At 36.7% G+C, this 16,845-nt stretch overlaps 1 protein-coding gene across 2 annotated transcripts in view; it reads right to left on the bottom strand.

Annotated features, from left to right (window-relative positions):
- Window positions 1-16,845, bottom strand: part of SCN7A (sodium voltage-gated channel alpha subunit 7) — a 92,305-nt gene that overhangs the window by 41,456 nt on the left and 34,004 nt on the right. For both annotated transcript variants that reach the window (XM_059704221.1, XM_059704222.1), the window contains exons 7-10: window positions 15,033-15,239; window positions 10,972-11,041; window positions 9,059-9,200; window positions 7,932-8,132 (exon numbers count right to left, since the gene is read on the bottom strand). In XM_059704221.1, coding sequence (XP_059560204.1) covers window positions 7,932-8,132; window positions 9,059-9,200; window positions 10,972-11,041; window positions 15,033-15,239 — 620 coding nt within the window. The remainder of the gene's footprint in view (window positions 1-7,931; window positions 8,133-9,058; window positions 9,201-10,971; window positions 11,042-15,032; window positions 15,240-16,845) is intronic.

Raw genomic sequence — 16,845 nt, 5'->3', positions numbered from 1 at the left:
ATTTGTTAACTTGGGATAAATAGGTGAAGCTACTCTTTATTTTATTTTTTTAAAATATATTTTATTGATTTTTTACAGAGAGGAAGGGAGATAGAGAGTTAGAAACATCAATGAGAGAGAAACATCGATCAGCTGCCTCCTGCACATCTCCTACTGGGGATGTGCCCGCAACCCAGGTACATGCCCTTGACCGGAATCGAACCCGGGACCCTTCAGTCCGCAGGCCGACGCTCTACCCACCGAGCCAAACCGGTTTCGGCGGTGAAGCTACTCTTGGATAGAAATAACTATCCATGTTTAAAAAGCAGAGTCAATATAGAGAGGACCTTAATATATTAATTACATATATATGTATTATATAGAATATATATTATGTAATTCCCATATATATGTAATCACATACACACAGCTTGGAATACTCCCACCGTAACACTGAGGGATTTAGTAGATGAGGCTCACCAATAACCCATACACAATGCACTCAGGTTGGCAAGTTCTGCTGTGGTCTATCTAAAGAGGCACAATAGATATGAAAGGAATCATATTCATCTCACTCAGTACCAGTCAAATCCCCTCTAATTTCACAAATAGTGGTGAAAACCAGTTGTATTTCATACTGAGTCCCACTGGCAGATTCTGCAGGTCTACAAATCTTGGTTTCCTCCCCGCCTCCCTTTTTTAACTCAAAAAATAAGCTAAAAACTGAGGATGCCAAGTTAATGTATTTACTTAAACTATGATTATTTAAGAAATTATTTTAGCTCACATAAAATTACATAAAGTTATAAATTATACCAGTCCAAATTTCCATGAGATAAAAAAAATACATAAGCATACTTTTTTCCTGTTATTAAGATCTGATGAGGATTTCCCAAGTGTATCTTTATGCTGATGACACTTTGGTGATATAGGGAATAATATCTCTCACTGTGCTCTTAATACAGAGAAATTACTTCCCATAGAGCTATTTCTGACAGTGACAATGATTCATGGAATCACACCAAAGAGCAAGTCAGTAAAGACAGTCTTCTGCGTGTGGAATGGAGGGTTGGAGTAGTTAGAATAATAATGTTATTGTTGATATAGTCAATGCCAATTTTCTACTAATTTGGGTTGAATATAGATGTATTTTAGAATACAAAATGAACAAATTGAGCTAGAAATATTAAATGAACACCCACGTGTGGGCCAACTCTTAAGGATACAGCTATTTACAATGCAAATTGAGAGGATCATAACAGTAACTCCTTTTTGGAAGTTTAAGAGTTAACCAGGTGAATTTTTGGAGAGTTCATTCTACATCTGTGAAGTATGCCATTGGTATTTTAATGGGAAGTGCGTTGAATTTATAGATTGCTTTGGGTAGTATGGACATTTTAATGATGTTGATGCTACTAATCCATGAACACGGATAAAGACCCTGAATAGCTGCAGCAATCCTGAGAAAGAACAAAGTAGGTGGGATCTCAATACCAGATATCAAGTTGTATTACAAAGCCACTGTTCCCAAAACTGCCTGGTACTGGCACAAGAACAGACGTATAGATCAATGAAATAGAATAGAGAGCCCAGAAATCGGCCCGAACCAATATGCTCAATTAATATTTGACAAAGGAGGCAAGAACATACAATGGAGCCAAGATAGTCTCTTCAATAAATGGTGTTGGGAAAATTGGACAGATATATGCAAGAAGATGAAACTAGACCACCAACTTACACCATACACAAGAATAAACTCAAAATGGATAAAGGACTTAAATGTACGACGGGAAACCATAAAAATTCTAGAAGAATCCAAAGGCAACAAAATCTCAGACATATGCCGAAGCAATTTCTTCACTGATACAGCTCCTAGGGCACTTGAAACTAAAGAGAAAATGAACAAATGGGACTACATCAAAATAAAAAGCTTCTGCACAGCAAAAGAAACCATCAACAAAACAAGAAAGCCCACTGCGTGGGAAAATATATTTGCCAACATCATATCTGATAAGGGCCTAATCTCCAAAATTTATAGGAAACTCATACAACTTAACAAAAAAGAAGATAAACAATCCAATCAAAAAATGGGCAAAGGATCTAAATAGACACCTTTCAAAAGAGGACATTCAGAAAGCCAAGAGACATATGAAAACATGCTCAAAGTCACTAATCATCCGAGAGATGCAAATCAAAACAACAATGAGGTACCATCTCACACCTGTCAGACTGGCTATCATCAACAAATCAACAAACGACAAGTGCTGGAGAGGATGTGGAGAAAAAGGAACACTCGTGCACTGCTGGTGGGAATGCAGACTGGTGCAGCCACTATGGAAGACAGTATGGAGTTTCCTCAAAAAGTTAAAAATGGAACTCCCATTTGACCCAGTGATCCCACTTCTAGGAATATATCCCAAGAAACCAGAAACACCAATCAGAAAGGATATATGCATCCCTATGTTCATAGCAGCACAATTCACCACAGCTAAGATCTGGAAACAGCCTAAGTGCCCATCAGTAGATGAATGGATTAGAAAACTGTGGTACATCTACAGGATGGAATACCATGCTGCTTTAAAAAAGAAGGAACTCTTACCATTTGCAACAGCATGGATGGAACTGGAGAGCATTATGCTAAGTGAAATAAGCCAGTCAATGAAGGAAAAATACCACATGATCTCACTCATTCATAGATAATAAAGACCATTATAAACTTATGAACAATAATAGATACAGAGGCAGAGCTGCCTCAAACTGATTGTCAAACTGCAGCAGGAAGGCCGGGGAGGGTTGGGGGGCAGGAGGGAGGGGGGTAAGAGATCAACAGAAGGACTTGTATGCATGCATATAAGCATAACCAATGGACATAAGACACTGGGGGGTAGGGGAGGCCAGGGGATTGTCAAGGGCAGGGGAAAAAAAAGGACACATATGTAACACCCTTTGTAATAATTTAAGCAATAAAACAATAAAGAAATAAAATAAAATAAAATAAAAAAACAGAAAAAAAACTGAAAAAAATAAACATGTTATTAGTGAGTTAAATAATAAATTTTGCTTGATTTGAAAAAAAAAGAGTTAATCTTGGCATATGCCTGAATTTCAGATAATTCAATGTCAAAATTAGACTGGGAAAAGGGACTACGTTTCTCATAACTGGTTTAAATTTTCTCTGGAGGGAGGTGTGAATAAGGAAGAAAGAACACAGTCATATTTCTGGCATTAAGCAACAAATACCTGAAGTGTTCATCTTGGACTCAGACTTTCTCTCTTTACTGCAGCCACACTGACCCTGTTTTCTCTCCCTATGTAGCACGATCATTCCTCAGATCTCAACTCAAGTAACAGTTCCTCATAAAAACCTTTTCTGACTCAGAGAAATACTTTATTAGTCTCTCAAAGCAGCATATTACTCTCTTTATAGTTACAGGGTGTTTTTTTTAGTAGAGAATAATAAAGTCAACCACCAGGAACCCAATATTCAGCTTCAACAATTAACAACAGCATACCCTTTCTTTTATAATATACTATTCATCCAAGTTTCTTTCTGAAAGATTTAAAATCAGATTGTAAACATTTTTCTTAGTTTTCAATTACAGTTGACATTCAATATTATATTCTATTAGTTTCAGGTACCCAGCTTAGTGGTTAGACATTTACATAATTTACAAAGTGATCACTTTTTAAATCTAGTACCCACCTGGCACCATAGTTATTACAATATTATTGACTATACTTCCTGTGCTGTGCTTTACATCCCCATGACTATTTTGTAACTACCAATTTGTACTTAGTCCTTTCACCTTTTTTACCCAGCCCTCCAGCACCCCTCCCATCTGGCTACATCTGTTTCTGTTTTGTTTGTTCATTTGTTTTGTTCTTTAGATTTCGCATATAAGTTAAATCATGTGACAAAGCATTTGTCCTTCTCTGTCTGACAGAATAAGCTTTTTAAGAAACATAATCACAACACCATTATCATCAGTAGCAAAATTAGTAATTCCTTAATATTATCCAATATCCAGATCATGCTCAATTTTCTTTCATTGATCAGAAACATTCTATTGTAGATGATTTGTTCCAATAAAAATACAAATAAGATCTACATATTGCACTTTGTTGATGTCCATTGAAAATTTTGAGATTTTAATTTATTTTTTCTTATATGATTTATTTGTTGATGATACTTGTTCACTTATACTGTAGAATTCTCCACATTCTTTGTTTGACAGATTATGTCCATTTAGTGTAATTTAATCTGTTCTTCTCTCTCCTACTGTCCCTGGAAAAAGATAGATCTAGAGGCTTATTAGACTTAGCTCAAATTTTGGAAAATAATTTATTGTATGTGGTGTTTTATGTTTCTTATTTCATAACATCAGGAAAGACATAATGACTAGTGGTCCTAGAGTTACAATTTTGTGTCATGGTAAGTTCATAGTCTATCTCCCCACTAGCTCATTAGCTTCATGAAGATAGGTACTATATTTGTATCTATTCAAGTTTATTTTTAATCTGCAGTGTTTTGTACAATGCCTAGCACGTAGCAGATTGACAAAGTGTTATTTAACAGGATAAATGAGTTATAGAAATGTCAGTTTAGATGGGCAAATAATTTGAAAATATTTATAATCCTGCAGTTGTATATATCTGATTCTTTTCCTGAGGTTTTGTCAGTAACTGACAACTTATAGAAAAGCTTTACTTGCAAATTGTGCAATTGATGGAATAATACTGTTTCAGCATTGAAACAATTAAGTAAAGTGGTGAACACTAGGTTCTTTTCCTATGTATTGAGAAATCAAATACTAATATATACAGATTCATTGCAACTGGAACTCCTCAATGAGGATTGCATTTGAGGATTCATGAAGGCACTCATGTGTCGGTACATATCTGATGATCAATAAACATTATTTGCTATTATTGTTATTATTATTTTCAATTTCCCTAAAATGGGATATAGTCAGAGACTTAGAATTTTATGTTGATGAAGTATTCTCCATATGAACTGCTGTGCCTTTTTGCGTTTGTCTTCTTGTGCTCCCTGTAATTAGTCATTAACATTTTTCAGTTGCTCAGTATATTCTGAGAAATGCCAAGCACTTAACATGAATTTATTTCATTTGAATCTTATAACAACCTATGAGACAGATGCATACTATAGATTTTTACATATCACAGATAAAGAAGTTGAAGTTTAGAAAAATTAACAGAATTGGCAATACATCCATTAAATGACTAAAATTGACAAAAAAAAAAACAACTGAGCTGTTAGCCAATATGATCTATTGCTTTCCTATAACGTGAGAATATGAAGCATCTAAACACTCTCCCGATAATACCAACATTGGAATCTGACTCATCTTCATTCACATGGGCCACCTAAAGTGTCCTCAGTGTGTTCCATGTTAAGTTCTCCCTCCAGTGTTTTCTTATGTATAAATCAAAAAAAGAAAAGAAATCTTGTGAAAATGTTTTTCACTCTCACTTCCTGGAAAACCTTTTCATGACAAAATGTTCTAGTATTCTTCCAAGAAAAGAAATCCTTTACAATTGAGAATTTTAATGAAAATCAGAAAGGCTTTGTGTGATCCAGAGCAGCCAAATGAATGAGAATATTGGAAAATTAGGAAATAATCCAAGTTCTTAAGCAGAGTTAATAGGGCATCTCATCCTGGGATAAGAGCAGTATTGTGTTCTTGGATACATTTGTGTGTTGCCCTTGACATTTGAAATGTCACTTCAAAAGAAATTACACATTCAACATATCATTCAGACTGTAATCATTCAATCTTAAGGACCCAAGACTCATTTCTAGAAACAGAAAGCTTTTGTAATTTGCTTTTCTGTGACTTCCTCATGGGTGATATAATGGCTATACTCAATAGCCTCTTGTTATACATGTTTTCTTCATATGGTGTATAATTGCTTCTTGTTTCAACGGTATGTGTGTTATAGACCATGTAGACATAAGTATCCTATATAATAAAGAACTAATATGCTAATTCGGCCAAATAGCAGAATGACCGTCCAGGCGACCTTCTGGATGAAGCCAGGGCTGAGAGGGCCGAGACAGCCAGCGCTGTGAGGGCCGAGCCCCTTGCAAGAATTTCGTGCATCAGACCTCTAGTCTATCAATAAGTTGTCATTCGGTATGATCCTGCATCATGTCATCCAGGCCCCACTTTTGGAAAAATGACTTTCCTAGAGCTTCTTTATTGATAACTCGAGGCCTAGTGCATAAAATTCATGCATAGGTAGGGTCCCCAGGCCTGGGATGCAATCAGGGCTGATCGGGGCCTTCTGGCTGCCGGCTGGAGCTTTCCTTCCCTGGCTACAGGCTGCCGCCCCACCCCCTGCTGGTCAGCACATGTCATAACAAGCAACCAAACTCCCAGTCTCCCAGTAGAACTCCCAAGGGAACACTTTGCATATTAGCCTTTTATACACATAGATGACTTGATAAAAAGGATTACATATGTGGGTAAGTTAACATTTCCCCTTTATGACTCAGAAGGAAACTTTAGTACCATGACCCTCCTAGCCAGCTTTACTACACATTCCAATTAGTGTCAGAGCATATATCTTGACCCTTTCCTTTTCCCCATCTCTTCTATGTTGAGGAGATGGAAGGGCTGAGCAGTCAGGGACAGGACCTTGGGAGAGGGAGAAGAATGGGGAAGTCCTTGAATAACATGGCCTTGCAGATGTGAACATGATACAGCTTTCTGACTGTACCACAGAGACAAACAAAAGGATCTAGAACTGACCCTCGCTAGGCAGAATTGCGAAGACAACCCAGCTGGGCGGGGAAAGAAGGGCACATGGGAGACATGAGCTTTAAAATGTATGGATGTTGCTAAGACAGGCAGCTTGCAGATAACCAATCACAGAGATGTTGCTAAGGCAGGATTATTTGAAAGAACCAATTGGGAGTTAGCAAAGCATGTATCTACCCTACACAAAGAAGAACACACTCTTCTCTTCTCTCTCTAGCTTCTGTGGCAGGGGATAGGCTCCCCTGTACCCTTGTGGCTTATGACTGTGTGGGACTCCACTCATGGACTAATGGACTTTAATTAGTTTGGATGCTAAACTACACTTGGCTACAACATGGAACGGAAGCTCTGGGAACTGGCCTATTTTTTGAACCCCAGCTGCACCTTTTCCAGGACTGGCTTGGGGTGCATGGAACTTTGGAACCTGAGACAAAGAAGCTTCACCAGTAACCTGCTTTGGGCCCCTTTCCTGCTGCCACCTGTGGCAAGAAGTCCATCTATCAAAGGCATTATCACTCTTCCAAATTATGATGTGCTATCTGAAGCAAGTCTGAATTAATAAACTATAACTGCATTGTGGGAGGTCAAGTTTAAATATATATGTATACTAGAGGCCCGGTGAACAAAATTCGTGCATGGGAGGGGTCCCTCAGCCTGGCTTGCACCCTCTCTAATACAGGACCCCTTGGGGGATGTCCAACTGCCGGTTTAGGCCTGATCCCTGTAGGCCTGATCACCCCTAACTGCCCTCCTCTGCTGGCCTGATCACCCCTAACTGCCCTCTGCTGCCAGCCTGATCATCCCTAACCACCTCTGCCGTGGCCCCTGCCACCGTGGCTTTGTCTGGAAGGAGGACTGGAAGATGTCTGGTCTATCTAGTCTAATTAGCACATTACTCTTTTATTAGTATAGATAGTTTATCAGCAGCAGTAATACATGTTTTGGAACAAAATGTATATATTAATGAAATATTAATGGCATTGGCTTTTCTTACCATAGTGCACTCAGGAAAGAATGTTCTGTAGCAAAAACAAATGCTCTTATCAAAATCACTTTCAATCTTCTTATCATGCACCACACACCTATTGAGAATCTAGCAATATACGCTAAGATCTTGAGAAGATAACTCAAATTCTGTGATTCTAAGAAGCATTTTAAAAATTATACCTCAGCTGCTTCATTTTCTTCTTGAAGTAAAGTGTGCTGAAATTCTGTTTCAATCTTCTTAGCTTTTTCAGCAGCTGTCCGTTTTTCTTCTTCATAGGACATTGCAAGTATGCCCAAGAACAAACTTGCCATGTAAAAGGCAAACCAAAAACTTATTATAATAAAAAATATCATGTAGACCTTTCCAGAAGCATAAAGGATCTAAGAGAGGTGGGAAACAGGACAAAAAGGAAGATGTTATTTGTCTTCCTGTAATCTTTTTTAAAATAAAAATGAAGTTTTTTATGAAAATAATTTAGTCATAAGTGAAATGTAATCACAAGACAATTCAAGTACTGGCTCTATTGGAAAAATAAGCAAAACGAAGTTCAACTTTAGACTTATCTAAGGTATAAAACATATCTAATATCCTTTTATATTAACTATGCTACTAAAATAGCATTGCATATTCTACTATGTGAAACTTCTCTGAATAAAAGAAAAATTGAATCTTTGTTTTAATTAATATTATATCTTTTTGAGAAACTATGGCACACAAATCATCAGTGATGAAGACAGACTTTCAGAATTTGGATTTCAAGTCTGATAACAGCAAGCCTTCTGTTACAACTGAGGCATGATTGAATATTAAAGAGAAATGAGAATATGAGAATTGAAAAGAAATAGCCCATTGTAGGTATTCAATAAATAATTATGTAATACTTGGTAATCTCATAGGTTCAAATTTGTGACTGAAGAATTGGTACCTGGAAATCTTCTTAACTTAGTTCATATCACAGAGCAGGACAGTGATCCTGTATATACCTGTGTTGTAACTTTGGAGAGGTTACCCAGCCACTGTGATCTTAGTGTCTTAATATAAAAATCAGATATATATATATATATACACACACACATATATAATATAGGATTGTTGTAAAGGTTAAATGAGATGTCACACATAAGATTACAGACCACAACACAGTGTTAGGGTATAGTTTGACCTATAATAATTCTTGTTCTCTTTCCTTCTGTCTTCAAATACTTCACATCAAAATGTAATAAACTATGTTACATTTGAACATCGTCTTGGAAGGGAGGGTCATGGTACCATTCTCATGTGCATGGCATATTCTCTCTGTTCTTACCTGATGATACAGTGCTTCAGGGTAATCCTGCGTCATCAACCGGAATAGGGCTAACAGGGCCCAGCCAAAGTTGTCAAAATTTGTGTAGCCATTATCAGGATTCATGCCAGCTTTTATACACGCATAGCCTTCAGGACACTGACTAAATAAAGAACACAAAGAAAAGAGCAACTGCTTACTTTTAGGTGACTTCCAGATTATGGCCAAATCATAAATATAGAACATTTGCCCATAAATAATAAAGGGCTCTTGTTTCCATAGGGAGCAATATTCTCCCAAACAATTTCCAGTGGAAAGCTGCAAATGAGGTAGATTTTTAAGTTGGTAGAAGTGAAGAGTGTTAATTAAGCTAAAAGGGAAAGGGGCCTGACAAGTGCTTTTTGCCAAGCCTTTGTTAAAGTTTTCTTTAGTACCCAATATCAAAGTGAAAGTATAAATGATGAAATATAACATAATAAAAATAAAACTGCATGAGTTAAGGGTTTAATTTTCAATTGGTCTCACCTCAAATCCTTAGATCCTTATATTTAAGGGTGAGAAAACATTTATTACATCAATAATTACAAGCAGTACTTGCACTACCATGGAAAGAACAAATACTATTTCATTTCCTTTTATGGAGTCTTCATACTTTTATCTACTGGGGGCTTGAGTGTTGTGGTCAATTATTACAGTAGTGGCCCAATAAGTGATGCTTCCCTCTATCCATGTGCATTCCTAGTTGCCTCAGACATTATTTTGGCTTTGGTCATGGGTCTTATTTTGAACATTGGTTAATGGTTAATAAATGTGATACAAACAGAGGTATAAAAAGTAATTATGCATTGAGGCTTGCTAAACTGCTGATCCACATAATCTGAACAAATGAATATTTGTTCTTGTCTTAAGGCACTAACTTTTGGGATCATTTACTCTGCAGCAAAGTATGATGGCTACAGGTGAAGTATTGCATGACTTTCTGGCCTTGAAATATATCATTGTGATTCTGGATATCTATAACCAGGTATCTTCAATATGTGTTAGGAATGTCTACAAAGAGGATTAGCTGGTGTTGAATATGACAGACACAATGGGATGAGCTCACAATTTGGACTTGAGAATAGAGTGTAAACCCAGAAGTAACTGGGCAAAGAGTTGAGCAAGCGACAAATATCTAAATCAATCGAATATAACAAAACTGCATAGTTTAGGTTCCTCTCCCCATCGTGTGCCATTTGTCAACCTGGGCCCCTGAGCCTAAGAAAAAGTAAGCCTACAGATGGGCATCAAGTCATCAGCTGAGGGAAGCAGCATAAGGAACTCTGTAAGGCATTGCACTGTCAAGAAGCACTTTATTTCTACTTTCTTATCTCTTCATCTGAAATTATAGGACAAGACATGAGACTTGTGCTCCCACTGAAGAATTACTTATAAATATTGTGTTCAAGAACAACAAGCTTTTTCTTAATTAAAATTATACTCATAAAAGATAGATAAGCCATAAATAAGTGAAATAACAGCAAATCTTTAATATTTCTTTTATCAAAGGCTTGGGGCCAAAGAAAAGATTTTATTGTCTTTTTCGGTAATTTCCACTAGCTCTGAGACACACTGAAAACAGAAAAAAATCAGATCTTGTTTAAGCCCCAGCTCTGCTGTTTACTAATGAGTATTATATCTTTCTTGACCTTAAACAAATTATTTAGCTAGCTTGACTATTGTTTTCTAAAAAAAAAAAAAAAAAAAAAAAAAATAGAATTGGTTTAATAGCGTTCCATACTATTCATTCTCAGCATGGTTTCAATGAAAAACAAAACAAACAAATGAGAGATAATCTAATCAAACCGGAACCATAAGTAAAGATAATAATTATCCAATAAATACAATTGATTGGTGATACTGACTTGACAGAAGAAAACTTTAACCTCACTTACCTGGCATCTGATCTGTTGCCACAAAGGAGAGCATATCTTTCTCCTTCCAAATAATAAAAGTTTTCTGTTTCTGAAAATAAGAAGGAAATTATATTCTATATCTAATTTTCTAAGCTTGAGTGAACAGCATATCTGAAAGCCATTTAAACCTCTATAGTGAGAAGGAATTAGCATATAGCTTGTTTTTTTAAAAATTTTTTATTGTCTAAAGTTTTACATATGTTTCCTTTTTCCTCATTGACCACCCCCCCCCCCCGCCCAAGCCATTCCCACCCCAGGCAAGCCCCCACCACCCCAGTGTCTGTGTCCATTGGTTATGCTAATATGCATGCATACAAGTCCTTTGGTTGCTCTCTACCGCCCTCCCCCCAACACCACCTCCCCTGCCATTTGCCTCTGGATCTATTTTTGTTCATCAAATTATGTTAATCATTATATCCCACATACGAATGAGATCATGTGATATTTATCTTTCTCCAACTGGCTTATTTCGCTTAGCATAATGCTCTCCAGTTCCAAACATGCTGTTGCAAATGGTAAAAGTTCCTTCTTTTTTTTCTCCTTTTTTATAGCGGCATAGTATTCCATTGTGTAGATGTGCCACAGTTTTTTAATCCACTCATCTGCTGATGGGCATTTAGGCTGTTTCCAAATCTTAGCTATTGTAAATTGTGCTGCTATGACCAAAGGGGTGTATATATCCTTTCTGATTGGTGTTTTTGCTTTCTTGGGATATAGTCCTAGAAGTGGCATTACTGGGTCAAGTGGGAGTTCCATGTTTAACTTTTTGAGGAAACTCCATACTTTTATCAAGGAAGCTGTCTCAGCATCTGATGCACAGGCAAAAAGTCCTCTGGCAATCCACCTACTTCACTGACCTGAAAGTGATAAAACTCAGTATTGAAAGAGGAGAATCCCTTTCAAAATTAGAGTTCATGAAAATGAATGTAACCAGCCAGGTACATCCAGACCCCTGAAGGAAAAATTCCTAAAACTAATATGTTGGAAAGCCACGAGCCTTTATTTCCAGGATTTATTCCTGATGCTCTTCCTGAGCAGAAGACCAGATTTTCTGTCTTTGGGTTTAATTTCCATTCTCTTATCACTTAGAAGCTTATTTTTCTTCATTGAGCATCCAGCTCCAATTATTTCCCTGGTGTCACCTAATTTTGACCACAACCTAAGCTGACCTGAATTACAGCCCATAGAATTTATCCAGATATCCTTACTTGTCAATTAAAATGTAAACTGGATATTTATAAATATAGTTACCAGGGTTGGGAACATGCATCCCTAGAAGCATTGATTTTTAGATTCTAAATTCAAATCACAGAAATCAAACCCATGAGAGCAGTTCTGAGCTCAAATCACAGAAATCAAATCCATGAGAGCAGTTCATGCATGTGTGTGTGTGTAAGAAAGAGAGTATGTACATGCAAAAATATATATGTACACAAAATTGTATATATGTTATATATACAAAATTGAATTACTCCAATCTCAAATAATGTCACTTAAATTTGTCATCTAAAATAATTTTAGAAGAATTTTTAAATCATACATAATTAGAAACCATTGATCAACCTCTTGAATAGCAGTTAAAAATGAAATGACAATCAAAGAACTTATGTGCATATCAGCATAACCCAAGGACACAGAAAATAGTGAGGTGAAAGCCAGGGGAGGGGATGGGAGTGAGAAGGAGGGAGTCAAAGGGGAAAAAGGGGACATCAGTAATACATTCAATAATAAAGGTAAATTTAAAAAAAACAATTGAACTTTGACATTAGTGAAACTGGACAGTCCCAAATACTATTCTATGAACAAGGACTATGACATGGCAATTAGGTTAATAATATTATATTTTCAGCGGGTCCTAGCATGCTATTTGACTATTTTAAAGAGGTAATCTTTAAAAGTGATTTGTTCTTAATATATTTTAACAAAGATGAAAATAACCTGTTTCCTTAGCAATAATTAATGAAGTAGCAAAAATTATTTTTAAGTAATTAGCATATTTTGTTACATTGTCAAAGGAACCAAAGGGTATTTCAATTAGAATCTAACATTTACTAATCTAGCTCCTGATGTCCTCACCACTAAAATTAGGGCCTTGAAATAGACACATATCATAAGGAAACATCCCACATAATCATAGACTAATAATTCTGTATTACTTGCATCATTATCATTTCATGGGGAAAACTAAAGAGTAAAATTTATTAAGATCTGTTTTAGAACTTCTTAAATCCAAAGTATAAATTAATGTAGAAGGACTACATAAGATTAATCAATATTTGTTTTTTATTAGTTGAAAAATATGCTTTTATTTTTTTCTAAATACTGTCAGAAAGGACCTGATAATTTTAATGTGAGAAAAAAAAATCCAGTAAGAGTATGGTTTGTGTAAAGGGAAGGGGTATGAAACCCGAATTTTGCTTGGAGAGAATCCTGATTTTATCCCCATGTAGTTACAGTACTCTGGAGCATTCACTAAATTTCTCTGAACTTCATTTCCTTCTTTGTAACAGGGGTTATTCATGTCTCCTCTGCAAGATTGTAGTAAAGATTAGAATCCAGGATATACAAAACCTTATTTTGATTCAATAATAAATAGGCAAATAACCCAGAGAAATGGATTTGAATAGACATTTCTCCAAAGAAGAAAGTGAAAGAAGTTAGTCACAAAAGACCATACACTGCTTGATTCCATTTATATGAAACTAGAGGCCTGGTGCACAAAAATTTGTGCACTTGGGAGGGTCCCTCAGCCCAGCCTGTGCCGTCTCACAGTCTGAGACCCCTCAGGGAATGATCACCTGCTGGCTTAGGCCCACTCCCCGGAGAATTGGGCCTAAGCTGGCAGTCAGACATCCCTCTGGCAGCCCGGAAGCCTCGGGGGATGTCCACTTGCAAGCAGGTAGCAGGCCAAGCTGCAGTCGGACATCTTTAGTGCTGCTGAGGAGGTGGGAGAGGCTCCCACCACCACCGCTGTACTGGCAGCCGTCAGCCAGGCTTGTGGCTGAGCAGAGTTCCCCCTGTGGGAGCACACTGACCACCAGGGGGCAGCTCCTGCATTGAGCATCTGCCCCCTGGTGGTCAGTGTGTGTCATAGTGACCAGTGATTCCCACTCTGCTGTTAGGGTCAATTTGCATATTACCCTTTTATTATATAGAATAGAGGCCTGGTGCATGGGTGGGGGCTGGCTGGTTTGCCCTGAAGGGTGTCCTGGATCAGGGTGGGGATCCCGCTGGGGTGCCTGGCCAGCCTGGATGAGGGGCTGAGGCCATTTTCAGGCTGGTCACACCCCCTTCAGGGAGGGAGGTCCTGCTGGGGTGCCTGGCCAGCCGGGGTGAGGGGCTGATGGATGTTTGCAGGCTGGCCACAGCCCCTTCATGGTGGAGGATCCTTCTGGGGTCCCTGGCCAGTCTGGGTGAGAGGCTGATGGCTGTTTGCAGGCTGGCCACAGCCCCCAGCCACCCAAGCTCCCAGTGGAGGCTGGCTGGAAGCAGGTATCTGGGATTTATTTGTCTTCTATAATTGAAACTTTGTTGCCTTGAGCGGAGGCCACCGCCAGCCAGGGCAGGTGGGAAGCTTGGCTTCCTCCATCGCTGGGGCAACCAAGCCTCCTACTTGCTCCAGCTCCATGGCTGCTGGCTGCCATCTTGGTTGGGTAAATTTGCATATAATCACTCTGATGGGCTGGTGGGCGTGGGTTGGGCATAGCGAAGGTAGGGTCAATTATCATCTTTGTCTTTTATTAGTGTAGATGTCCAGAATAGAAAAGTATATAGACACAAAGAGTAGATTAGTGATTGCCAGGGCCTGGTGCAAGGGGAATGAGAAATGATTGCTAATGGATAGGAGTTTCTGTTTAGGGTGATGAAAATGTCTTGGAATTAGATAGCGGTGATGGTTATACAACCTTGTGAACAAACTAAAACTGTGACTATTATGGTACATAAATTATACCGCAATTTTAAAAAATAGAACTAAAAATATCCCTCACCCCCTTAATGAACATTTAAATTGTTTGACATAGATGGCAAGCGATTCTTACCTCGACTATAACATGGGTTTCTGGTTCTGTTGTGCAAGGTTTCAGTTTCATTTTCTTGGGGCCATCGGAAACATTTATGCTTCAGGTTGCCCATGAAGAACCCCATCCCAATTAGAGAAAATATGATCAGAAAAAATAGAGTAAGGATAATGACACCGGTAAGTTTCTTCAAGCATTGGAGCAGGATCCCTACATAAGATTTCACACCTGAAAAGAGACAAGTTTGTTTTCAATAAAGTAAAGTGCTTTAGTAAAGCAGCATTAGCAAACTTCTTCCATGGCAAATACACATCCATTGAAATTGGTAGCTTTGTGTTTCATAATCTAATTTACAATCATCTAGGTCAGTGATGGCGAACCTATGACACATGTGTCAGAGGTGACACACGAACTCGTTTTTTGGTTGATTTTTCTTTGTTAAATGGCATTTAAATATATAAAATAAATATCAAAAATGTAAGTCTTTGTTTTACTATGGTTGCAAATATCAAAAAAATTTCTATATGTGACACGGCACCAGAGTTAAGTTAGGGTTTTTCACAATGCTGACATGCCGAGCTCAAAAGGTTCGCCATCACTGATCTAGGTCTAATAAATAAAATGAATAAAACACAACACTTTAAGATTTTTGTATAATTGCTAATTTTTTATACTTAACAAAATAATGTAGTCACAACATATTTTAAAATTAGTCATTTGTTTGTTTCTCTTTACTACATAAAGGACAGGCTTTCTCTCTTGATTACTGATTTTCATACCAATCACTATTGTTTGTAAGCATAAGTAAAGGTATAAAGTTATTAATCAAAATGGGTTGAAAATGTTGAAACAAAAACTAGTTTGAAACAGCAGTATTCTATAATAGTCTTTCATTAATTATTAAGAATTCATTTTTTGGAGCTGATTAAATAAGAGATGTTAAACTAATGCATAAACCAAACACTACATATGTATATAATCAAGTCTTCATTAAAAATGAAATATTTAAAAAGTATTTCCATTTTATTAGAAGAAAAGTGGGATAACTTTACTCTAATGTAATTTCTTTGATTACCATAATGAACTTTTAAAACATGTACATTTGCGATGTACTTCTGTTTGGCAATGTCCCGAGTCCTCTGTATATTATTTTCCTGAAAAATGTTTCATATTGTTTTATTGGAGTAGCTCTTAAATAAGAGCACATGTATGTGTGTATATGTGTATATATGTATATATATATATATATATATATATATATACACACACACATATATATGTATATACTACATATATACCAAGTTTTTGTGAGTTTTAATCTATTGGTAACATTTTGTTTGAAGGTAAAAAAGTCACCATCCAATTTTAGAGAATCAAACTTATTAATAATTTTCTTTGTTATCTACCATTTATTGCTACCTACCACATGCCAATTTTGACTTTGATTTCTTGGTATTACTTTCCCCTTCATTTTACTTTTAAACTTTTATTTTGTTTTAGTTTAGGTATCTCTGGTAGAGTTCAATTTATTTCTGATTTAATATTAAAGTCTCTACATCTTGACAGAAAAATTTAACCCAATTATTTTTATTTTCATAAATTGCCTTTATTTGGATTGGCCTTTACCATTTTGGTTTTTTATTTTTATGTTTCCCTTATGATTTCTATGTGTTTTATCTTTCTTAAATAAACTTTAATATTTTTTTTCTTCTAGTATGTCTATTTTGAGCACTTGTATCAAACTTAAATTCTTATTTTGAACAAACATACTCTCTACATAAAAAATAAAACTGTATCTACTATAGTCTTCTCATATAAGAACATAATAATATTT

The sequence above is a fragment of the Myotis daubentonii genome, chromosome 7, assembly GCF_963259705.1.
Source record: "Myotis daubentonii chromosome 7, mMyoDau2.1, whole genome shotgun sequence".
Classification (NCBI taxonomy): domain Eukaryota; kingdom Metazoa; phylum Chordata; class Mammalia; order Chiroptera; family Vespertilionidae; genus Myotis; species Myotis daubentonii.
The sequence above is the reverse complement of the archived record's forward strand: the minus strand, read 5'-3'. Positions and strand labels throughout refer to the sequence as shown.